The sequence below is a fragment of the Pyxicephalus adspersus genome, chromosome 7 (assembly GCF_032062135.1).
Source record: "Pyxicephalus adspersus chromosome 7, UCB_Pads_2.0, whole genome shotgun sequence".
Taxonomy (NCBI): domain Eukaryota; kingdom Metazoa; phylum Chordata; class Amphibia; order Anura; family Pyxicephalidae; genus Pyxicephalus; species Pyxicephalus adspersus.
Window position 1 is genome coordinate 72,363,517 of NC_092864.1, and position 26,862 is coordinate 72,390,378.

The 26,862-nt window shown below is 38.2% G+C and overlaps 1 protein-coding gene across 1 annotated transcript; it reads left to right on the top strand.

Moving 5' to 3' along the window:
* On the top strand, nt 1-25,992 carry SDR42E2 (short chain dehydrogenase/reductase family 42E, member 2). The gene is made up of 11 exons (XM_072419175.1): nt 1-430; nt 3,127-3,222; nt 3,555-3,612; nt 4,356-4,474; nt 7,969-8,044; nt 10,364-10,446; nt 16,557-16,694; nt 17,327-17,392; nt 20,404-20,467; nt 21,380-21,453; nt 24,912-25,992. Exons 1-11 carry the CDS (start codon nt 104-106, stop codon nt 25,047-25,049), a joined length of 1,239 nt encoding a protein of 412 aa, XP_072275276.1. The 5' UTR covers nt 1-103; the 3' UTR covers nt 25,050-25,992.
* The last annotated feature ends 870 nt before the right edge of the window (nt 25,993-26,862 follow it).

The window sequence follows — 26,862 nt, forward strand, 5'->3', positions numbered from 1 at the left end:
CAAGATCTAACCTTTTACTTGTTAAAGCTTTTGTATATAGGAATTTTTATTTGTGTATCTTTCGTCCACAGATCTTGGGTTCACATCAATTTCCCGAATCATCATGAGGGAGAAGAGAACTGGGTGTGAACTGGAAGACTTGCGAAATAACATTGAAAAAGAAGAAATCTGTACGGAATGTCTGAGAAATTGTCTACCATTAAGGACTGCCAGATCAAATGGTGTGGTGCCACACAAGGGCAGAGACCCCCCCTGTATACCAAGTGCTCACCCTGGCACCCTGGAAATGACAAAGGTGCTGGTCACAGGAGGTGCAGGATATCTAGGACACAACCTTGGATGTGCTCTGGTGAAGCGGGGATACTCTGTTGTATTGTTTGATATACATAAACCAGATTGGGAAGTACAAAGCCAAGCTACATTCATACAGGTAAAAGAAAAACTATCTGTCATAGAGCTTTGTAAAATACTACTGCACCAGATTGTGGTCAAGCAGGTACATAAGCATTGCATAAAGCAGCACACCAGTGAGGTTATCCCTGTGCCTAAAAGTGACTCCCAACACTGCCCCTGTCACCACAGAGGATTACAGGGGGCTAATATAGACACAAAATCAGATACGTACAATAATCGGTTTATAAAAAAAGATGATTTCTGGGGAATATATTCTGCATTAACTTGAGGGTGTTTTTTTTTCTAATTGGAAATTAGCCTTAAAGCGGAAGTAAACCCAAAACTTAAAAATCACACTTACCTTCAATCCCGCAGATCAGTCTATCAGTCAGGAGTAGTGTTGGTCGAATATCTCACTATTTGACTTGACAGCTATTCGATCGAATAGTTAGATATTGTTCGGGTTATCAAATGCCGAATTCGAACACCATTGAAGACAATAGTGGGAGAATTTGGGTTATTTTTAGAGACTATTAAGGGCTGCAAGAGCAGTAAGCAGTAAGAGCACTCTGCAGTTCCAGTACGATCCCCGGGGCACTAGAGGTTAATTAACCTCTAGTGCCCCGGGGATCGCACACTCTTCTCAATGATTGCAGCCACGGCTGCAATCATTGAGAAGATGCCCGGCACTAGAGGTCTCTGATTGGCTGGAAGTCCCCCCATTCAAAACCTCTAGTGCTTTAATATAAGTACCTCTCACTCTGTAACAGCACAGTAATATGATACATTTGTTACATTTTTCTCACAGTAGATAAAAGAACAATGTAACAAATGTATCATAATATTACTGTGCTGGAAAGTGTGTTACAGAGTAAGAGATATCATGTCATAGTAGGATAACCTGTAAAAAATAAAAAAATTAGTTAAATAAACACAAACACTCAATAAATTAATTTATTAACATTCATTTTTACTTTTTTTAACACATTTTTTTATTAAAATTTAATTCGAATTCGAACAGCCATATTCAAGTCGAATATAAGGAGAAACCCGAATTAGTACACCAACACTAGTCGGGCAGTTTCTTCTATTTATCTTTGTCCCAGCACAAAGAGAGCATCAGGCGCCCCCATCTTCTCCTCTTCTCTTCTGTGTTCTTTTTCCTATGTTGCCCGATCTTGCACTGCGCAGACGTGAGATCAGGTGCCGTAGATGTGGAAAAAATTTGCCAAACTCAATGCGCATGCGTGGGATCGGCATTTTTTTACCCTGTTGATGAAAGGAGCAACCAAGAGCCTCCCAGATGCGTGACGTAGGTATCCCGGGAGGCTCTGCGCTTCAATTCATTCTTGATCACCTAGGCGATTGAGAATTTAGCGGGCAGTGCTTTTTTTCCACATATACCAGGGACAATAACTAGGGAAGACAATTCACCTAACTGTATGTTTTTGCAAGTGTGGGGAAATCTAGTGTGCCTGTAGAATACCCTTGTGAATATTGGGCCTGATTTATTAAAGCTCTCCAAGGCTGGAGAGAATACACTTTGTGAAGCTGGGTGATCAAACAAACCTGGGATGGATCTGGTCCAGGATTCAAAGCATTTGCTAGCAAATAGCAAATGACATTGAAGAAATCCATTCCAGGTTTGCTTGATCACCCAGGTTCACTGGTGAAAGTGTATTCTGTCCAGCCTTGGAGAGCTTTAATAAATCAGGTCCAATGTGGGAACATAGCAGATCCTGGTTTATCACCCCTTCTAAGACTCCAGTGGGTACCTTCACTGCAGTGCACCACAACTATGTGTCTGACTTTAGCTGTGTTGCAGTGCTTTGACAGCACATTCCAATGAATGGGTTGCTTTTCCACAATTTTATGTTGCACATTAGTGCTTAAGTGTGAAAGACCCCTAACAGTAATGGTACTAATTTGTTTTTAGATGCTGAAGACTGGCTTTGGTTATTTGGTACAGGAATTTCAGCATTAGAAATAACTTGTGCTACATGTTATACACTTATGTATTGCAGCCAAAAAAGTATTGTAACTTTCCGATCCTCAAAGCCCAATTTAGGTATTACAGCTTTTTATCCCTGTACTCCTTAATTATTACTACACAGTATTTATATAGCATCATCATATTACGCAGTACTGTACAAAGCCAATAGTCGTGTCACTAACTGTCCCTCAAAGGAGCTCACAATCTAATGTCCCTACCACAGTCATATGTCATTAATGTAGTCTAAAATCAATGTTTGAGGGGAAGCCAATTAACCTAACTGCATGTTTTTGGGATGGGGGAGGAAACCCACGCAGACACAGGGAGAACCTGCAAACTCCATGCAGATAGTGTCCTGGCCGAGATTCCAACCTGGGACCTAGCGCTGCAAAAGTAAGAGTGCTACCTCTCAGCCACCAAGCTGCCCAGTGTTCTGTGCTAGGAAACATCCACAGCTCCTATTCAAAGTGGGCCATAATCTTGGCGAGGTCAGTTATTGAGTGCTGTTGTGTGTTTGCTGCATATTTATAGTTATACATAATGCACCACAAAAATAGATAACATTTATAGGCAGTGGGTTACAGTTGGGCTTTTATCTCTATGGACCCTTTAAAACTAATTTTAAAACCTTGGAAATTAATTTTGTAACCCCAACCTACCCATACATTTACACAGCTATTCATGTGTGACATGTTAAAACTATTCAGAAAAAATTCTAATGCACCTTATTGGTTTTGCAGGGTGACATAAGAAATTACGACTCTCTTTACAAAGCATGTGAAGGAGTAGACTGTGTGTTCCATGCTGCATCATTCGGAATGTCCGGGTACCAGCAGGTGAGTGTTAGTTACTATTTCAACAGGAGTGAGGAATGTAATTTATTAAAGAATGGAGAGATTCATGGAGAAGATTAATGGAGAGGATGAATAGATGGATTAATGGAGAGATTATGTATCACCCCAACAAGACTGAGAGACTGGGGAATTATTTTAGTGGGAGAACTGATGGAATGTTTTATGTATATGACCCTGCAACTGTTACAATTTCAAAACTTTTTTTTTCTTTATGGGTTTTTGTATTTGTGTTCATTGTTTTACCTACATACAAACATAGCTCAACAAAGTGATCCAGTAATAGAAATAATTGTGCTTCCTATTTCTTTTTTTAGCTGCAGAGGACAAAAATTGAGTCCATAAATATTGGAGGGACACAGATGGTTATAGATGGTAAGCATTTGGGTTTATTCAGAAAAATCAAGCAAAGAGTTTGGATATTGAGCAAGGTGCTGCCATGTATTTTTACATGTGACCATTTGTTTCAACAAAACTCTTTGCAGATACATGTACATTTAATGTATTCTATGCATGTCAAATACCTAAAATCTCTTTGGATATGATTTCGGGACAAATGGCACACTGTAAATCTTGGGGTAGAGATGCTGGGCTGGCACAGAAAGTAATTAGACACTGCCAGGGAAGAAAAAAGCTATGACTACAAGAGTGAGGGGATTCTGGTAGGGAATTGTCTCTCCTGTAGTAGTCAAATTTATAGAAAGGAAAACACTGCATGTAAGCATTTCAAATATGTTACTTTTCTGTGCTTTTACCTACAGTTGTTTTAAGTCGGTCACAGTTTCACTTTAAAGTGTGCAAAATTAAAAATGACATATACCGATACAGATATACAAAAAAAGTGTTTTGATAACTTTTGAAGTCTACTCTGTAATGACTCTTTAGGGGCCATGTGTTTTTTAATAGCAGAGAATGTCAGATTTACAACAATATATAATATAACAATATATGTTTGCCTTAAATATAATTACTAAGTATTCCTAAATAACGTCAATTTTTTTCTCTGCATGGTGCGAGAGGTGAAGTGACTACACATTTTCCTACACATAGGAAACATAACACACTAAGATACATTTACTTTTCTCTTTGGCCACTTGTTTGTTTTTGTTTTTTTGCAGTTTGTGTAGCAAGAAATATTCCTCGAATAGTTTATACCAGTACAGTGAATGTGGTATTTGGAGGAAATTACATAGAGGAAGGCGATGAGGAAACAACAACATATTATCCACCTGAAAAGGTAAAACCTGATATGACATAAGAACATACCATGAAAGGGAAAAAAATGGTTCCAGTTTTTCAGTTCTTTAATAGCAGTTGTTGTTATTATGAAAATGATGTTTGCTTTACTTAACATGCCAACTACTGTATTCATACATTCTACTTAATTTAATATATAGATAATTTCAGCAGGGGTGTAGGAAGACCTACATGGGCCCTGTGGTTGTGGTTGTTTAGCTCAGTGCTATATTAAATCCTCACAGTGTGTGCCCCTACTATCTGCTTTATGATATGCAGCACCATTGTTATTCTGCAGATGCACAAATTATTTTATTCATCACAGGCCTAATGTACTCTCTGTGTGCGTCATGGAGTCTGTAACCTGTCCTGTTTGTCTGCTATTGTGAATTGCACAAGGCCACCCAAGCCATGGCCGAAGGCATCATGGCAACGAGAGATGGCATTTCACAAGAGATGGCACGACAGTCCAGACATGTCTACTATAGGGTGTGCCTCTGCCCTAACCTGTAGGCATGTTGAACATAATTGCACCAGGATGCCAAGCTTCCATCCTCATGGACAGGGATGGTGGAACGGGATTGAGTAAGAGGGAGAATGCATTTGGCACCATTCTTCTTCCTTCCATCTGGTACCTTTGCTTGCCTTTTATGATGACATCTTAGCACTTAAGAGAGGGACATTTCAGTCTCTGCTCCCCATCCCTGAGCAGTTTTAGGTGCTAATTCTTTTTCTATGAACATTGGGGAGTTACTGCCACACATGTCCTTACTGGTTTGCATTTTTCTATCTCTCTCCACTGTCTAGGAGGTGGCAGGCATCATATATACTGTAGAACCTCCTTCACATAGATGGTTAATAAGAATAATACTTTAAAATAATATATATACCAATTTTTGGTGGAGCTAGAGGCAGTCTTGGGTTAAACCATGGAGGGGCTTGGGTGAGTTTGATAGCTGACCAAAAGAGAAAAAAGTATACATCGAGCCCTGTCATAATGGATCTGTTTTCCTGTATATGGCAGAACTCAGATTCTGTTTTTTACTAGCTCTTTGCTCATCCTTAAATACAGTATCTGCTACATGGCCACTGGTAATTAATCTTTTTAGTTTCTGCTTTTTTCCTAGAACCTATGTTCTGTGACTACAGTTCTATGCTGCCTTCTCTTCCAGCCTGTCCTGACGGTGTTTATGCTTCATGATTTGGTGGTGGTTCTGGTATTTTCTGTTCAGATGACTGTAATCACCTAGTCATGAAGGTTATGTAGTATACCCTTATATTTGCAGCATCCAAAGAAAAGACTAGGCTGTGCTACAGCTTGTGCTATGGTATTGTTAGGACCCCCCTCTGGCAGGTAATGTGGGATCACCCAGGGTGCAGAGTCTAAGTGGCACCTGGTCTTCACCAGAACACCCACAAGGGGTGATGGGCCGGTAATCCTGGTGACTACCAGGCTCTTTGCTGCCCCCTGGGTCACCCCACCAAAGAACAGATCAGCAGGAGTAGGCTTCAGTGAGGAGACAGCCAGAGAGACAGGTACAGTCACAAGTGTTTAACAGGCAGCATGGTGACAACCAGACAGGAGGTCAGTGGGTAGTCTGTGGGGAGCGCCATGAAAAGCGACAAGTAGCGACAGTAGATCAAGAATAGGGTTGGGTGGGAAGGCATATAAGGCTTCCTTGATTGGTCTTATGAGATCTCACTGGATCATTAGAAAGTTCTTTGCAGCCAGAATGGTGTTGGGAGAAGTTGGAGGTGTTTGGTCCTCAGGTAACATAAGGGATTAGGCGTCGGCCTTTATTTGGTATTTACTTGGTTTTTTTTGTTTCGGGGCAGACTGTTACATGGAAATCAAAGCGAGAGTAAAACAGAGCCCATTGAGTTTGACTAGGATTCCGCCTCCTAGCCTACCTCAAATACTCCAAGTTCTTGTGGTCCGTAAGATTTGAGTGTGCTGCCACTCCTCAAAATCATTTTAATGACTAGTACTTCACAATCGCCAATGCCATTCTTCCGCTACGCGGGACTCAATTTCGAAAAAGAATAATGAGACAGGATGTAATAGAGCTTTGAGTCCAGTGCACTAGGACGAGATCACTCCAACAGTAGTCTCGGAAGCATCCACTTCCAAAACAAAAGATAGAGACAGGTAAGGATTGTTTAAGATGGGAGCAGATGTAAATAGGAACTTCAAATAGTCAAAGGTTAGCTGGGCCTCAGCCACAGTGGTTGAAAAGGCCTGATGTGAAAAGTTGTGCATAAGGTGGCCAGAACAGCCACAGTACAAGCAAAGGTTGGCCTGGATCCCCAAAATATTTTTACACATTTAAAATACTTGCCTACAGTATGCCAGGCAACTGCAGCTAGGGCTTCACAAAATAGAGTTTCCAAACAGTGTTTGTAAACACTGTTCCAAGTGTCATTTAGAACTGTTGTTACTTTGTATTTTCTTTTTACATATATGCAAAGATCATATGTTACTATTTGCTTTTTAAAAAATATGTAGCTAATCCCACCCTTATTATACTATTTAATTCTAATCACCCCAAAGTCACTCTTCCTTCTCTCTCACTATTTTTTTTTTATAAATATTTTTTAAACCTAGGTCAACCTTATAATATACCTATTCCCAGACCCCCTTATGATTTGCTTCGTGGCTGGAGGCAAACACCTTGATCATGCATTCCTGGAGAATCCTTTCTTTGGGTTTCCATTGCAGATATTCTCGTTGGCTAAACCTCATTTCCACCTGTCATTGGGCCCTGGTCCCCTGACTGACACAACCCATGTTTTTACCCTGGTGTGTCAGACAGATTCCTCAAGTCTTGGCAAGCAGGTCATTCTCTCACTGCCTGTGATCTCTCTTTCCCTTCTTTCCTATCCAACAAGTGTATTGCATCTACTCTTATTACTCCTTGTTACTTAAGTACTGCACTTTATTGTGCAGTCGTTTTCATATTTGTAAGCACCTCAACAAAGCTTTTGATGGAAAAAGAAAAACTAAAATTTTTTGAAAAAAAAATCTGTTTGTACCCATTTTGTTACTTTTTGTGTTGCACTAAAAATTTACACACGTAAAAACCATTTACTTCATTGATAAAACAAATTTAGTGTTTTCCTTTTGTTGGTCTTTTACAAAACATTTTTTACAAGATGTTTGTATGTGTGATTGGTAGGTCAAATGACCAGATTCTTCTCCTGGTTACCTTCTGAAGTCTTCAATAATTATTATGGTATATAACTATAGTATATATATAATTATGTATATATATTAATGTACTATACCTATAGTAGTAGTAGTAGAGTAGAGTGCTTTATTTTTTAGTTAAACCTCAGTATGGTTGCAGTCCCTCTGACCTTTTTATAGGCACCTTTGTGCTTCTCTGCTTCCATCTCAACATCACAAATTTACAAATCTTCATTTATTTTTCTATATGAAATATGAAATGTATTGTTTTGCTTCGAATATCTAAGAACTGTAATTTTATTGTTTAGCAACTGGATTATTATTCTAAGACAAAGACTATTGCTGATCAGATGATTCTTGAAGCCAATGGGACTTTACTCAAGGGTAAGTCTTTATTTATTAAAACAATTTAGAATTGGAGAGGAGAAATCTTGTGAAACCACACTGATTTATTCTATATGGTATAAATGAACATTCCCAAACCCCAAATAATTTTGTTTTGAAGAAGAGAACTCTTATCCGGCTGTTGTATACATTTCCTAAAATTTAAGTGCTAGTAGTACTTTGTATAGTGGCCACAGGACCCCTTGGTGCAATTTAATGTTATATGTGATTTTTTAATGATTTTGCAATATTTTAAAGTATGCTACAATAAAAGTATATGATTTTAGATTATTAATTACTTGAATGTATAAGTACCTTTAAAGTCCCGTCTTTCCTGAAATTTCTCTACCTGTTTAGGGATTTCATGTCCTTTTTCTGTAGTTGTTATAGATACATTTTATCTAAATCAAATTACAATACCGACATTCATGTGCTGATCTTCTCAGGATCACATTGCACTCTACATTAATTTGTTCAATCCCGCAGGGCAGTCCGATCCATCCAGAGGTCTCTTCCATCGCGTCCAGCGTCGTCCCGGCACCCGTCTTGGGCCAGCCTCTTCTTCCGGGTTCTTCTTCCTATGTCACCCAACCCAGGCACGGGATCCCATGTATATATATATATATATATATATATGCGTGGAATCCCCAATTTTTTCCCTTTTGACGTAAGAGCTCCTTCTGTGCATGTCTGAGATGCTCCTCCTGAGCACCCAGGAGCCTCCCAGGATGCGTGATGTAGGTATCCCGGGAGGCTTTGCGCTCCCATTCATTCTCGATTGCCTAGGAGGTGCTTAAAAAAAAAACAAACAGACATTTTACCTTACATAAAAGGATTGTCTATGTAAAGTGAAAATTTTGAGTTTAGGTACATTTTAAGTGATTTCCCCCCACTCTACCTGAAACTAGAAATTGCATTTGCTTTTTGTTCCTGCATGAGCTCCACTGGGTATGAATATGAATGGAGCACCTTATTAGTCAAGGCCCAGTAATATGCCTAAAAAAAGCTTGTAATTCCCCAAAAAATCACCAAAACACAAATTACGCTGTATACTCTCCTGGTCCTTCTCCAATATCAGGCAGTCCTGCACTGAAATCATGTACACTGAATCCCAGCACCACAAGTAACCGGTCCAGGTTTATCTCTTGTAAAGAACTGAAAATCATCTCTAATTGTTATCCCTACAATTGCCTCTAATTGTTTTGTTAGTGAAAAACTATGAAGCAGTCACCTGATATGTTCAGCTGGAATTATTCATGTGGAGGCCCAGACATTTCCATAGCATGGGAGTCATTTCAACACTTAAGCTGCTCTGAGAGAAGATAAGGTTAGAAATGCCGGTGTACAACAAATTAATGTAAAGTGCAATGTGATCCCGAGTGCCCAGGGTGAGCCGTGATAATTATAGCTGGGGGAAATGTTACAATAAGATATCACTCCACCCGATACCTTCACACACATGGAGCATACATACAAGTAATCAGCTAGAAGAAAACAGAATTGTATCATTATGTTTATTTCTATTTTTTAAATTTAACCTCCATTACAAAATTGTATTTTTTGCAAATGAGTCTACAGCTTGCAGATTTTATTTGTACAACTGAACTGTTAATGAAAATAACTGGATTTTTCAAGCATGTAAACACTAATAAAATGTCACATAGCACCAATATAAAAGGTAGCTTATAGTTTGCAAAGGTTGAAAGTACTATATTTTCAGTGTTATGCATATTGTCGGGTCAATTACACTAACAATATTACATTAACATCAGACAGTGATTCAAAGCAACAAGGTAAGCAAAAAAAGTGTTTAAGCTCTGAGCAGGGACCTCTCCTCCTGTGTCACTGTCTGTGTCTGTTTATCATTTGCAACCCCTATTTAATGTACAGCGCTGTGTAATATGTTGGCACTATATAAATACCGTTTATTATTATTATTATTATTATTATTATTATTATTTATATATATATATATATATTATAATAAATTTATAATATATATATTATATATAATAAATTATAATATATATATTATATATTAATATATTATAATAATAATAATAATATTAATAATAATAATAAATTGTGTGCCATAAGCATTTACACCAACAAGAGTAAAGTTCTGTTTTAAATATCGACTTTCATTTTTAATCAATTATTAATTTATTCATTAAATTAAGTGCTCTGTATGTTGCACCTTGGATCACACACAACAACAAGTTTAAAATGAATGTTTAACTTGAAGAATCACTAATATCAATTTAAAAATGAACATTACTGCATTTATTTCTACAAGTGAATTTAAACCTTTTCTTATAGATGGCAGCAAACTTCTGACCTGTGCATTACGACCTCCAGGAATTTATGGACCAGATGAGAGAAGACTTTTGCCAAGGCTGGTGGTATGTCATGATTTAGTAACATTATATAGGTAAAAGCATGAAAGGCTGTTATGGAGTAGTATGAAATATTTGTATATAAACTATCCTTTAAAGAATGTTTTTGTAAAGTGTGATATTCTGGCGGTCTCATGGTCTGACCATGATGCGGTTTGGGCTACATTACCTTATTTTTCCCAAAAATAGACTTGTTTAGATAGTCGCTCAACGATTCATTGTTAAGTAACCCTGAGGTGGATCAAAAAGTGCAAGAGATATTGGCTGGGTATTTTGCATTAAATGAACAGCCTGAGATTTCCTTAGCTATGCTCTGGGCAGCACACAAGGCGGTAGTTAGAGGTAGAATAATACAGATCGCCTCACTGATTAAAAAGCATTGAAGGGCGATTAATAAAGACCTGGAAATTTAGTATGTTGGGCTACGTACCCAATATATAGCTTCACCAAGTAAAAATATAAGACCACAATTGAATGAGACCTGTACCCAACTGAATCTTTGTACGGCATCAGAAGCCGAAAAAACCCTGAGATGGTCTAATAATGAATTTTAAATGGAAACTCCAATTTCATTAATTGAATTAAAGTGATAATTAAAGTGACTCAAGCTATTAAGTGCCTTAAGTCCAATAGGCGTCCTGGACCCGATGGATTTACGGCAATCTATTACAAAAATTACCAGCAGATCTTAGGGTCATATTTGGTAAGGATGTTAAACAATATTTTGAAAGGGGAGGCATTGGAACGTAGTATAATGGATGCGGCCGATTGTATGTTACCAAAACCCACTACTGACGCAACAATGTGGTCTAATTATGGATCGATCTCTTTATGTAACCTGGACGCCAAGATCTTGGCTACGATATTTACGTCCAGGTTGAATGAGAGTATCGGCGACATTGTAGTGACAGGCCAAACAGGATTTATACATGGATGACAAGCAGGGGATAGTATATGGAAAATATTGCATTTGATTCATCAGGCTAAACAAGAAAGGATTCCAGTACTACAGTTAAGCTTGGACATTAGTAAAGCATTTGATTCAGTATTATGGCCATACCTTACGTCTCTATTAACTGGATGGGGTTTCGGACAAATTTTTTCCAAATGGATATTCTCCCTATATGCTTCTCCCAAAGCTTTTATTCAATATTGGGCTATAGCTCAGAGAGTTTTTTGATAGGTGCAGGTAATAGACAGGGTTGCCCACTATCACCATTGCTGTTTACTTTGGTGGTGGAACCCTTGGCTAAAGAAATTAGAAATAATGCAGATATCAAGAGAATAGATGTGAAAGGAGAACAACATAAGCTTAGTGTTTGGTGGTTCTACAGTCGATAAACAGAGACACAATTTTTCCAACCCTATATTGAAATATACATTGAGAGTTTGGGACTCAATGAAACAATTGGGGGGTCTCAGGTCATACCTCAGGTCATACCCCAGCAGCATCTATCATAGGAAACCCGATGTTTACCCCTGGCATGGAGGAACCAGGGCGGTGTTGCTGGTGGATGGAGAAAGGATTGTATAGAATACATCACTTTTTAAACTTGGAGGGGATACTTACATTTGGAAAACTTTGTGAGAAATATTAAGCTCCTTCGGTAGAACTCTTTAGATACCTCCAGATTTGGCATTTTATACAATCTAAACTGGGACCAACTCCTGGAATTTACACTATGACATGGTTCGAGAAAGCGTGTGTAAAGGATCCAAACACTAAAGGAGTATTATCAGCTTTATATGTTACATTAGTGCAATGCAATAGGACGGTACCATCATATATACTCAAATGGGAAGCAGATATCAGTGAAAAGATTAAAAAAGGACTCAAATGAGGACTCAAAATTTGGCATAAAATAGCATACTGTAGTATTAACTCCTCAGTAATGGAAACAAAATATGAACTAAGAATGAGATGGTACATGGTCCTATCCAGGCTAGCTAAATTTCAGCAGAACTGTACGGGTAACTGTTTTAGGGGATGAAATTCTACATGAACTTTCTTCCATATTTGGTGGGAATGTCCCAAAATCAAGTTCTGGACAAGAGTATACCAAATTGCTTACACTATAATAGATTGTTCTTTTCCCAAACAACCAGCTGAAGCACTTTTATGCCGGAAACCATTGGTCTGTACTATGAATCAATTTAAACTATTAACATACTTGTTTACTGTGGCCAAAATGGTCCTAGCTAAATTATGGTGGTCTAAAATCCCTAACATACAACAAGTTAAGAATAAAATGTCTTGGATTTTAGTCAATAAGAAGATGAGGGCTTTGTTGATGGCATCGGTAACGAAATGGATTGAGTACCATGGATTGAGTACTACATGCCAATAGGATGGGACTGGTCATCGTTGACTATATAGACATACCATCAGTAATATTTGTTTATGGAGCTAGCCTACCAACCCCTATCTCTTTTTGTTTATTTGTCTTAGTGTTGTTATTGTTATGTTGTAGCAGAAAAGTTTTGTTCAGGTCTTGTGGGATAGATAGTTGGTAATGTATTTTTTTTTTTTTTTTAATAAATTTAAGCACAAAAGTCACCTTAGGGTGTATAAAGCACAAGTTAACATGAATAGATTATTTAAATCCTAATTCTTTGGTGTTAAAGCAAAGATAAAGAAGAACTATTTGGTCAAATAGAGATACTATAAAAAGAAGAAAGTTTGAGTATTGTTACTCCCCTCCGTATATACTGGTATATCCTAAGGTCACAAAGAAATATTATGGTTATATACACATTGTCACTGGGATGAAAGCGATTATATTTTATTTTTTTTTCTCACAAGGAGTAAAGTTTAACACTATTAAGTTGGTTACACGTGTGTTTAGGGAGAAGGGAAAAAAATTCCTCCCCTTTTTTTGGTTATTTTCACTATTTTTATAATGTACAAGATTGATAATGGATGTACACTGGGACAAGATAAAGTAAAGGGGAATTATTGAGGGGTTAAAGAGGGGAGTTAAAAATTAAAATTGGTTAAAGAAAATAGGGTTAGCAATAAGCACTTATGGTTAGAGAAATAGTAGAATTCATGGGATTGGTAGGTCGAATAGATGGAAAATGAAAGGAGGCGACATTTGTGTTATAATGTTGTTATCATGGATTTATTGTAGACCTCTAGAATTTATTTTGATATGGCTTGAGATATTTATGTATGTTTGATTTGTTTGTGAAACTAAATGATAAACTAATAATAAAGAAATTGAAACAGAAGCATGTTTTTGTACACAATGAGGAAATGTAGCAGCAGATAAATTTTGTATTGCAAGGTAAATGCATTAGGCCCCTAAACTTACAAGAAAAGGTTGCATAAAGATGCTTACTGAACCCAGCAAAAGTTTGCGTAACATCCTGGGAGGTTCATTTCTGGATAAATCCAGATTTATATGTCTAAAAGCGGTACATTGTTTTTCACGAAAATTTATTTTACAGAATAGTATAATAGTATGAGTATGAAAAAGTTTGAAACACAAAATCATGTCAAAATAATGAATAAAAAAAAATATTTTTTTTTTAAATTAAAAAAAGAAATAAATAATATACTCATACTATTATATTATACTGTAAAATACATTTTTATGAAAGACAATGTACTGCTTTTACACATAAATCCACTGTGTTACATTCAACACAGTTATTTTGTATTAAATGCATTACAAATGGATTGAATTTCCCGCCCCGCCCCTCCGGCAACGTCCTCACACATCGACATGCAGAGGAAGCTGGCCAGAGGAAGACAGAAGACGGACATTGCGGAGAAAGATGATGCCGGACGCCGGTGGATCAGGTAAGTAGTGATTTACTATTACTCCCCATAGGTTTACCTACCTTGAGTGTGACTCGGGCTTAACGCTTTTAGCATCGTTTTTCTACCCCGAGTCACACTTGGGGTTACCGCCCAGGAGGTTAAATAAGGTCCTAGGTAGATTTATAGTTTTAGGCTATCCCCTCAGAAGCCCTAAAAGATCTTTATTTTTTAATGCTTTATTCTGACTGACTATCTACTATCTTCTGTATCCTTCTTCTATTCATTTACTGACTGTAAACTAGTGGAGCACTGGACTGGGTATTTTCCCCTGGGCAGGTACCTGGGTGATACCTCACTCGAAGTTAGTGGGTGAGACTTATTAAAGCTCTCTGGACTATTAAAGACTGGAGAGAAAACACTTTCATCGGTAAAGCTGGGTGATGGATCTGGTACAGCATTCAAAACATTTGCTAGCAAATAGCATAAGATTTAAAAAAAAAAAAACATTCCAGGTTAGCTGGATCACCCAGCTTCACCGATGAAAGTGTATTTTCTCCAGCCTTGGAGAGCTTTAATAAATCATGGTCAATAATGGAATATAAGGAGCTTCAAAGGAAGTCAGTATTGGAAAGTTCCAAAACTGTAAATATGTTGTGCTCATTTGGTAATTTGTGCTTTTAATAAACCTCTTTCCATATAATTTTTGCAGACCAGCATTTATCTTGTACAGCAGCTCATAAAGTACTTCCTCATTTTTTAATGCATCCATTACCTTCCAATATTTTTTGCATGTACAGTAAAATGTGAAAAGGTATTTTACAATAAATGATATATTTTTAATTTATTTATTTTTTTAGAGAAAATAAGTATACAACATACAGACTATTAAAGCATGTACAAATAAATCAATATAACATAGGTGTAGGGGTAGACAAATTAGTAAACAAAAGAAGAAAAATTATTTAGAGGTGGAGTTAACTATATTATATGATCACATTTTAGGGGAGCAAGAAAAATAATTCATATTCAAAGTTTAGTGACACGAGTTGCTTTATCCAAAGACGCCTCCATCCATTCCATCTGAAAGACGTACTATAGTCTTTCCCGAAACAAGGCAAGAGTAGGGGGATTAGGGCTTATCCAGTTATGCAGGATGGTTTTTTTAGCCAACAAAGACCGTATTGCTAAGAGATTTCCACATCCTTTATTTAAAGCTAGATCCCCAAATAAGGCCCAACTGGGGGAGAGTGGCAAATAGTTCACCATGTTGCGTAGGGCATACAAGACCACTGTTCTCCAGAAGTATCTAATCTTGGGACAGCTCCACAGAATATGATAAAATAAGATATTTTTAAGGGCCACACTCACCTTTCACCGTGGCCATACATACGTATACTGTTTTTATGTAGTTGTATCTTTTTCAAAAAAATATTGCACTATATTATTTATACTATATTTTTTGTGCAACACATTTTCATGTTTTTCTTTAAATGTGAAATTAGAATAAAGATAAAAAAGACACTGTAAAAAAATTAAAAGAATGCAAAATGTAGCCTGTTTCCTAAACAAAGGTTCCATGTGCCACTGTAACCTCAACTGAAACTATTTACACACGTCAGATGATTCTCACCTGATATGAACAGTTGGGCTCGGATGAGAATTAGACATGTGTATAGCGCTTACCTGATGTCGTAAGTGGATCCATCTTGACGGATCCATGAACGACCGGTGGTGAACTCTGCTGTGCAAGTCAATGGAGAAGAGCACAGCGGGGTGCCGCTCGCTTCCCCCTCCCCCCCCCTCCCCTCTCCATAGAGCGGATTTCCGCTGTGTGTACAGCATTTGTTTATTCATTTGTCACTTGTTTGTCGCTGGAAACAATCACCAAATAACATTTCCAAAGATAAAAATTGCACATGTGTACGCTGCCTTGCCTGTCATCTTTGGACAGCTTCCAATTCTGTCACAAGTCTGATACAAAGAACAAACTACTCTAATTGGTTAGGCTTATTTTTTACCACTTCTTATTGCATGCACCCATTTGTAAATAAACATATTGGTTTCACTAATTAATATTTCCCATCTAGATATCATTAGTTCTGGTTTTCTTGAATTAAGTTATTTATTATCCTTTCTTTATGTAAAGAATATTTGTTATTTCTACAATACTATGATGGACAAAGAAATCTGTAAATTCTGTAAAACTTGCACTACAAATCTATACAGTTAGTCAAAAAAGGGAACACTTATATTTTTTTTCCTGCTAAAAGTTAAACTCTGGCTATTAGATGTTTCTAAATATATTTCTATTCGTTCTGCTGTTTATTTTATGTTCTTGAAATTATTTTAGGCTATTGCTAAGACGAAATTATTATGTTTCAAGTTTTGGAAAGACCAAACCAAGATAAATTGGATTCACTTGCATAATCTGGTGGATGCTCATATACTTGCCGCAGAAGCACTGACAGCCAGTAAAGGGTATATTGCTGTAAGTTGAAGGTCTTTATATGTTTCACATCTAAATTTTACACTGAATATAGGGGAAAAATAACACTATAATAATTTGTTGGTCAAATACCATAAGTCAGCCATGTATTGGCCAACAGTAATATGAAGAAACAAATATTTTACCAATGTAGGGGCCCTACGGTATTCCTACCATTTACTCCCCTACTTGTAAAATAAGGGTAAACTGTGAAGGTATATCAGGATATCAGTTATATAACCATAACCATTCTTTTAATTTGATTTTGCCAAAGCCTCAATCTGAAATATTGGGAGCATGATTTATGCAGAGGTTCTCAAATAGGAGAGTTATGACCTGGAATCAAGAGTAAGAACTGGTGAAGCTGGCATAGAGCATTGTTTTATTGTTCACACACCATGATGAACCATAATATTATATTATGGTATTATTATTATTATTATTATTATTATTAATATAATATAGCTGTAGAAATTGTACCTAGTTAAAAAAAAGAAAACATGTTGCCACTATATCTAAGTTTATTAGATATATTTCATTGTTGGCCTTGGCTTTAGGCATACTTTAATTCATGCTCTGTAACTCTGTATATAAATTTATTGAAAAGCCATGTAACCTTTGTCAAATTTTTTCAGAGTGGAAAAGCATATTTTATCCATGATGGGGAGCATGTCAGCTTTCACAAGTGGTTCCAACCAATGGTATGTGTAATAACTGCAAAATAACATGTATCAAATGGTGAATATGCAAGGCCCTGGTCAGTGCCAGTATTCCCAAGACACCAGCCCCCCAATCTAACGCAGCAGTGTTCACCTTTAGTAGGCCCCCGCTCAGCCTCGGGAGACTTGTTAGGTCTCCCAGCACTGGTTACCCCCAGGACAGAGGAGGCGCAGAGGATGGTGTCTGGGGATGCATTGGCAGCTGACCAGGAGCCCACAGGTAAACAGTACAAGAATTACCAGGTAATCCAGAAAATAAGCCGAAGTCAAATATAGAAGATCAGTCCACCAACCAAGGTACAGAGAAGGTTGGCAGAAGCAGAGTAGGGGTCACAGGCAGGGGTTGGTCCAGGCTGAGTACAAAGGATAAGTCAGGGAACAGACAATGGTCAGCAACAGAAAAATCAGACAATAGTCTCTCCAGCTCAGTATAGCCCAGCTAAACACTACATCAGGCATAGAGCAATGGGAGCAGAGGGGCTATAAAGCCCCAGCAGCCAATGGCATTGCAAGGCTAAATGCAAGAACTACTCTGCTCATTAGTCTCTGCACAATCCCTTTTAGCTGCACAGTCTTAAAACAGGGGATGCAGAGGGACCATTCACATCCAAAGGGAAGCTGGGGATGTACAGGCTGCGGAGCAAAGGACTGACAGCTATTTGCCTGATCTTCCCTGGGTTCCATGGGTCCCTGGGTGCATTGTCCTGTACCGGCCAACAGTATGGGATCGCTGTCTAGATGATTGTCTCCTAACAGAATATATATATATATATATATATATATATATATATATAAATTTATATAAGAATAATTTTCAAGGGCACTTCAACACTTACCAACTAAAAGCCCTGGTTGAGTTTACACAATACTTACATTTATGTAAAAATAATTGTATGACCCTTCTTTTTAACCAGCACTGTTCTTATGTTCAATCACTGAAATGCTAGAAAAGATCCTAATCAAATTCTTATACAGTTAGTATTCGGAAGGAACATGGGTCATAGCTGAAAGACACTTTCCCCACTTACCTCCCTACCTAGTAGCGATCACCTTTTCTTTGCTCCCTTATTGCAGAACAAGCAGTGCAGATACTAAAGCTTTAAAAAATATATATAAATAAATAAAAGCTGAAAAAAATACTTCGGACTTGCATTATTGTGAAAAATTAGAAGCTGCAGCAGATTAGATAGTGCCCAACTCTTTTATTACCAAGATGGTATTAATTTTGCTGATAGATTGCATTTACACATATGATTTGACACAAGCAGTGCAATGTTGACAGGCTTTGGGTTTGTGCTGATGGCATCGGTTTAATATTTTAAGTTTTAATTAAGTTTTTAATATTTTATAGTTTAATATGTTAATGTGATTAGCAATGTTATTATATTGTCTGAAGACACTGTGCCTAAACCACCGCTAGATAGCAGCATAGGGAGGGAACAAAAGAGAGAGGAAGAACCTGTTGCATGGAGAGAGGGGGCTGGGGGAACGTTTTGGGGAGGGTACAGGAAGTTTCCCAGGGGTAAAAGAGAGAGGGGAGAGACTCTCCAGTGGAGATCAAGCCCAGCCTGGGCACATTGCAGGGTTCTCCCTAGGCCCTTTTAGCTGGGCGCACCACCCGGCACTTTTCAGCACCCACCCGGCTGTTTTTGGGTGGTTACTAAAGAGTTTGGTCACAATACAGGGGCTGTATACACCCACCTACAATTTCTTCCCACCGGGCTTAAAAAATTTTCTGGGTTGAGCACTGCATTGATTAAGAGAGCAGCAAGAGGAAACCTATTGATTCAGGTGGCAGTAGCAATGAGACTAGTGCATCTGCTGTGAGGCTGAGCAACCCTTCAAAGTGGTACAGGTGGCTGTGGCCCTTCAGTAAAGTACTGCCTGTTGTATGAAGAACCTTTTCTCAACTGCAACAGCAGTCTTCTGCATTCAACAAATTCCTGTTGGTTTAAAGAAACTGGAGTGTCAGATATAACCTATTCCTGCCTTGGATCTCAATCCTGTTAGCTGTTTGCCTGCTGGTGGCTTTGATTCTTTTTTTTTTTTTTTCTCTTTTGCCCTTTTTCTTACTTGGACTCATTGCATTGTTGGGAAGTCTCTGTTGGAAATTAGAGGAATTGTTATATGTTCATGTCAGAACTGGATTTATTTTCCCCACCCTTGCTCTTTCCAAGGAGAAATGTTTGACTCATTAATGTTTTTATTCTTTTGTTATATGTTGTTTACCTCTTAAATAAACCCCTTTTTGTTTGAACTCATTCCATTGGTGTATTGAGCCAGACCAGAGTAAGTGGCATAGTCAGGTGAATCAGAAATATCCAGCCCCTCCTGTTGGAGGAAGTGCTACAAGTTACATAGTAAATCGGGTTGAAAAAAGACATAAGCCCATCAAGTTCAACCACTAGGGAAATAAACATTTGCCAGATATAAAACCCTATAGACATAGTTGATCCAGAGAAAGGCAAAAAAATAAACCCTGGGTACAATTCGCTTTAACGGGGGGAAAAAAATCCTTCTGATTCCATGAGGCAATTGGATGTTCCCTGGATCAACAGTCTCTGTTATCTTTATTTTAAAGCATTAATCCCCAGTTATATTCTGTGGTTTCTAGAAAAGCATTTTTCCTAAAGCAATCTATAGAACTTGCTGAAACTACCTCCTAAGACTAAGAGAGCCGATTCCACATTTTCACAGACCTTACAGTGAAGAATCCTTTCCTTATCCGGAGCTTAAACTTCTTTTCCTCCAGACGCAAAGAGCACTCTTTTTGCATCATGTGCACTTGACATGCAGTTGACTTCCTTCTGAACTGCTTTTGATCCACTTCAAGCAGGTTTTGCATTCCCATAGACTTGCATAGGAATTCAAAACATGTTTGAAATGAATAAAAGCCCAATAAGATGATCCTTACCAGGATACTAGCATGAATATATTTAAACCACATGGTATGTGAAAGTACTGTGCAATAAATGACTTACTTTTTTTTTCAGTTTGAAAAACTTGGTTTTCCTGTTCCCTGGATACCTCTTCCTAGTTCACTGGTTTATGCTTTTGGTATGTATTATCATTCACTAGATGGATTACAGTTATCAAATCAAGCGACAGGCTTATCTAACAAAAAAAATAAGTGTATGGGCAGGCTTTAATGAAAATACATTACTGTTAACATTATACAAGGAGTCCCCGAGTTAAGGCTATCCAGCATACGGACGACTCCTAGATACAAACGAACGGGTTTCCCTGCTCGCTCGTGTGCAGGTTGGAGGCTTGATGGGGGTGGTTTGCATGACTTGCAGAAGAAGTCTTTTGGTAAATACAGCTGGGTGATCTTAAGGGATGAGCTGTTCTGCAACATCTTGTAACTCTTTAATGACCAAGACAAACTCCGCAGTTGTTTCTTTTTGCATATCAAAGCACAGCTTGCTCCTAATTGCATTTATTAAAATAATGTACCTGTTCCCACTTACATACAAATTCAACTTAAGAACAAACCTACAGTCAGTATCTCGTATGTAACCCGGGGACTACCTGTAACTAGTATTGGGATAATGCAAAGAGTTGCTTGTAGGACTTTTATGGAGAGAAGTTGCATGATAACTCTGGAGAGTCATACCCGATCAGAAATAAAGCTATCCAGCAATTTTTGATGATTTGATGATTACGAAAACCTGACACTTTTATAGAACAGAAAATTCTTTCTTGTTTAGGAATAGAATAGTTAAGCTTTTAACGCTGAATGATTTGTGACATATCAGTTTATTACAATCAGACAATATTTTTACTGGGTACGTAATACTTGGAGAGAGCAGTCAGAAAATATAGTGTGGCCAAACGGAGAGCTAACGTAGAATGTAGTGTGGCAGCGTTAAAGGAGCTTCCGCAAAACATATTGTACAGAAGAACTGTGTTCTCTTTATCCTCTATCTGTTCTGTTTATCTTTTTAAAACTTTTTCTTTCTTTTAAAGCTCTGGTTCTGGAATATGCACACCACATTCTGAGCCCATTTGTACACATAAACCCATTGTTTACGAGAAATGAGGTAAGACATAAAAATTCTTCATAAACCTTTTAAAACTATTATTCTAGTTTTGGGTACATAGCACAAACTTTTTTATGTCTCTGAGAAACTTTTCTATAATTTCAGTCCCTGTAATTAAACATATGGGGTGGTCTGGGCTTTACCAGCATAGATAATAATAACATTGTTAGAAGTTCTTTTCTATGTTTATCTTCACTATATCAAAAATGTGTTTTTGTTTACTTATATCTTTCTGCTGGGGAGAATTCACATCACTTACTGCCTTGACAGGAAGTAAAGGGAAATCTCCCTAATGGGGGAATTTTGACCTTGTATTGCCTGCAGGTATTTGTGTTACTTTTTAAATGAATTTCTGAATCTTGTTTAACCCCCCGGGATACTAGAACTGGTCTGTACACAGGCTCATTACACCTCTCAAAATAGCATATGAACCAAACCTTTCCCACCATCAAGCTTTCCCCATGCCATTCAACGGAATTATATCATGCCTAATATTCCTCAACAAAGTGAAAAAAACAGGTACCTAATTATTATAGCATACATTGTGTGGTGCTTTTAGTGAAGACTAGGTTCCCTTCTGAAATACTTGATCTGTGACTCCACATTCCTCTACATATTGGTCCAATTTTTTATAGTAGAAGATCAATTCAAAGGTGAGAGAGGCAGGTGCAATCCTCAAAGTCTGACAGCACCGCTTTCCTGATAGCTTCTGCAGGCCTAGCGGAGCTGTGGCATGTGTTTAAGTGTTTATAATTGTATAAAATTGGGGGAAAACCATTGAAATCAATAGGTGAGCTTTCCCGTGTTTCCCCGCGTTTCAGTGTTCTTCATTCTTTAAACGTTGCAAGGAGCATTCTCCATACCGCTCAAAAACGTGTCTCAAGGAAACGCCCTGGTATAGATTAGCTAATTGGAATGCACGGGACTTTTAAACATGGGCTTTTAAAGCCTCAGGTTAAACGCTGGAGAAACCCGTGTATAGACCCAGCCTGCAAGTGGTAAAAGATTGCAGTAGCTCTGAAATACTTACGTGTGTTCTCTAAAGATCCCACAGTAGCCAGGCAACTCTACAGCAGCTGATCACATGATCTTTACTAAAGGGCGAGGGTTAGATTTTAGAAATTTTGACCCCTACTTTCAGCAGAGAACACTTCCAATTGCCTATAAATGTGGTCATGTGACTATTCACATTGTAAGTTCTCAACAGCAGTTTATGAAGCAAAAGTAAATATTTAAAGCCGATGTCCAGGCAACTAATCGCTATGGAAAAACAAGAAAAAACAAAAACAGTACATCCAGGTCTGCTTGTAGATTATAGACATCCTGTATGGACTTATTTCCATTACATAGTTTGGTGTCATCAAAACTAAAAAAAAAAATGCCAATTTTAATACCCTAAAGCAGCTGTCACATGTCAGTATAGGTCTTCCCTTTTCCTACCTTAATTAAAATAAGTAAGGTCCCTCTTTGCAGCCCATGTCGCTGCCAGTTTCACGCTTGAAGAGAAGGAACCATTAGGCAATCTATAGTAGTTGCTGAAACTTCTTCCTTAGGGAGCTGATTCCACATTTTACAGACCTTACAGTGAAGAATCCCTTCCTTATCCGGAGATTAAACTTCTTTTCCTCCAGACGCAAAGAGTGCCCACTTTTTTTGCAATGATCTCAAAGTGAATATTTGGGAAGAGAGTTATATGGACCATCTATATATTTATACAGGGTGATTATATCCCCCCTTATACGTCTCTTCTCAAGGGAGAATAGATTCAGTTCAGCTAATCTCTCCTCAATGCTGAGCTCCTCCATTCCTTTTATTAGTTTAGTTGCCCTTCTCTGCACTCTCTCCAATTCCACAATGTCCTTTTTGTGAACTGGTGCCCAAACCTGGGCTGCATATTCCAGATGTGGTCTGACCAATGCTTTGTACAGGGGCAGGATTATGTCTCCATCTCTGCATTCTATTCCTCTTTTATTACAAGAAAGTACTTTACTAGCTTTAGATATTGCAGCTTGGCATTGCATGCTAATATTAAGTCTATGATCTACCAGAACCCCCAAAACCTTTTCCATTTCTGACTCCCCCGAATGTATTCCCCCTAGACAGTATGAAGCATGCATGTTGTTACCCCCAAGTGCATAACTTTACATTTATCTATATTTAATGCCATTTGCCACTTGGCTGCCCAATCAAACAGTACATCCAGGTCTGCTTGTAGATTATAGACATCCTGTATGGACTTATTTCCATTACATAGTTTGGTGTCATCAAAACTAAAAAACAAAAAATGCCAATTTTATTACCCTAAAGCAGCGGTCACATGTCACTATAGGTCTTCCCTTTTCCTTCCTCATTTAGAATTAGTAAGGTCCCTCTTTGCATGCCCATGTTGCTGCCTGTTTCACACTTGTAAGGAAGGAACCATTAGGAGGCACAGTAGGTAGCTCAATAACGGTGTGAGAAGGGCCAAGGCACAGAGTCTAAGCAACAGCCCGGCTTTCTCCTGATCCTCTAGAGATGAGGATGTGGTGCTACAGACTGTTACCAGGTTGCAATCTTTGGGCACACCAGGGTGGGCAGGACAATGCGTGGTACCAAATCACAAGCAGAAGATAGTCAAGCAAAGCTGGGGTCAAGGCAGGCAGCAGAGTAGTGAAGTCAGGAACAAAGCCATGGGTCAAGTACCCGGAATCCAGAGAATAAACTCCAGTGACACAGGGGTCACTGAAGACACAAGGGAATGCAGGAGATAAGGGTGACAGGGGGGTCACCGCATACACAAGGCAGCACTGAAACAGCACAAGCAAACAGACAAGGAAGCAACAGATGGGGTGAAAAGAGGTTAACAGAGGAGCTAGACAGGGAAAGCATTCAATCAACCAAAAGCTGTATAGCAAATGCTCAGCAGAGCTAGGGGGTTCGGCACTAATAGAGACACGTTTCACAAAAGAACGCAAGTGCTGAGTCTGAGGGCTATTGAAGCGATATTTCCTGAATGGCCGATGGGAGGAGGGATGCAAAAAAGGGCAGGCAAGCCCGGTATCAGAACTGCCTGCATGCACAGGAGAGAGGTGCTTGCGCAATAGCTAGGAATAGGTAAGACTGATAGCCTGCGTGACATGCATACTGTACTTCATATTAGCTGCCCAGCAATTTGACGCTCTCACAATGGTGGAAATGAGTGACATCAAGATAAGTAAACTTTCAGGTCTGGTCTGAATGAGTGGATATGTTGTGATGGATCGATGGCCCACCAGAAAGAAAAGCGCACTAATAAGAAATCTGAATGGTGGATTTAGGTGACTGTGTCTTGGTAAATAAGGTAAGGAACATGTAAAAATATGTAGGATGGATTAGATGAGATGAAATGAAAATGTATTGCATTCAATGACACATTAATATTGAGAGAAGGATTCTATTTTCTCCTCTGAGAATTAGGCTGTTTTTGTTTTTTTTTATAGGTATTGAAAATTGCAGTCATGCACACATTTCGAATAGACAAGGCTCAGAAAGAACTTGGTTACAACCCAAAGAAATTCTCTTTTGCCGATTCTGTGGATTTTTATATCAGAAAAAGTCTCCAACCCAACGAAAGCTAAATTCAAAAAATTATCGCAAGTTTTGATGTGTTTATTTTTATGTTTGTGCTTGCTTTTATTTTTATAGAGTTTTATTAAAGAATTTTATCTAGCTTCAGAATCAAACTTTTGACAAAACATATTAGGTTCTGACCACATTTGGCTTACAGGCTTTTCTATGTCTTGAAGTATTAGAGTTAGAAACCAGATTCCTAAAACGTCACAAATCAGTGCTGTCAAACTTCATGGACATGGAAGGCCACACTATTTTCTATGAACATGGTGAAGCATCAGGTGATCTAAAGTTAGCTCCCTGGATCACCAATAGTGGTATAAGAACACTTATGCATCAATCTATTTGACCATTAACAGTAATTTTTTAGGAGTCCTTTAGAGCAACTCTTCAGAGAGAGTGGCTCCATCCACAAAACAAAGGAAACAGCATATAGATTTTGAAAAGGAGTATTTTTCTCAGAGGATTTTCCTTGGCTGTACCTTCAACTGTAAAGCCTACAAGAAAAAAGTAAAAAAATATAGCTGGGCATGTAGTGGCTGCTGTCTTAAAACATAGTTACATAGTAGGTCAGGTTGAAAAAAGACATAAGTCCATCAAGTTCAACCACTAGGGAAATAAACATATCCCAGATATAAAATCCTATAACACATAGTTGGTCCAGAGGAAGGCAAAAAAAACCTGGTACAATTTGTTGTCCTGTATGGACCTAATTCCATTACATAGGTTAGTGTGATCTGCAAACACAGAAATGGTACTTTTAATCCTAAATTCTATATCATTTATAAAGATGTTAAACAGTAAAGGTCCCAGCACTGAACCCTGGGGTACACCACTAATAACCTTAGACCATTCAGAGTATGAATCAAAAATTACCACTCTGGATGCGGTCTTTAAGCCAGTTCTCGATCCATTTACAGACTGACTTTTCTGAACCTATTGCCCCTAACTTGCATATCAACCATCTGTGGGGTACAGTGTCAAATGCTTTAGCGAAGTCCAAGTACACTATATCAACTGTTATTCCACTGTCTACCTGTTTACTTACTTTCTCATAAAAAGAGAGTAACTTTGTTTGACAACTTCTGTCTTTCTTGAAGCCATGCTGACTATCACTTATAATATTATTTTCCAGCAGAAACTCCTCTATGTGGTTCTCTATCAAACTCTCTAGGACCTTTCCAACTATGGAAGTTAAACTAACTGGTCTGTAGTTATCTGGTAATGACTTTGCTCCCTTTTTGAAGATAGGAACCACATTGTCCTTACACCAGTCCATCAGGACCATGCAAGTGACTAAAGAGTCTCTAAAAATTTGAAATAATGGATTTGAAATAACTGTGCTCAGCTCTTTAAGGACATGTGGATGTAATCCATCAGGTCCTGGTGTTTTGTCAACCTTAATCTTGCCCAAGTGTTTTTCAATCATATCAGTTTTGAGCCATTGTGACTCATTTAGCTCATTGAGCTTTGCCATTTCCTTTAGTGTACACAGCTAAAAATAAGTGTTTAGTAAATCTGCCTTTTCTTTATCCCCAGTTACCAACCCAGAGACATCCTTTAGGGGGCCTACATGCTCAGACTTTCCTGAAAATACTTTTACAGATAAGACTTAAATTACATTTTCCCAAATGATCTTACTAGACAGCCCATGGTCAGGTCATGGAAAGGTATCCTACCGGGTTAGAGAGGGGCAGCTGCTTCAAAGTTCAAAGCCTTGAGCACATACCTGCCCTACATATCTTCTTCCACGTAGCTTGTGTAACCAGCTTTGGTAGATTGAGCCCAGCAACCTTGGGGCTCCTAGTTCATTGCCAGATA

Excerpts from the sequence above, each read along its gene's own strand:
- SDR42E2 (XM_072419175.1), top strand. The coding sequence starts at position 104 with ATGAGGGAGAAGAGAACTGGGTGTGAACTGGAAGACTTGCGAAATAAC. Across the intron at positions 431-3,126 it reads GCCAAGCTACATTCATACAG|GGTGACATAAGAAATTACGA; the intron begins GTAAAAGAAAAA and ends TTGGTTTTGCAG. Across the intron at positions 20,468-21,379 it reads TTCACTGGTTTATGCTTTTG|CTCTGGTTCTGGAATATGCA; the intron begins GTATGTATTATC and ends TTTCTTTTAAAG.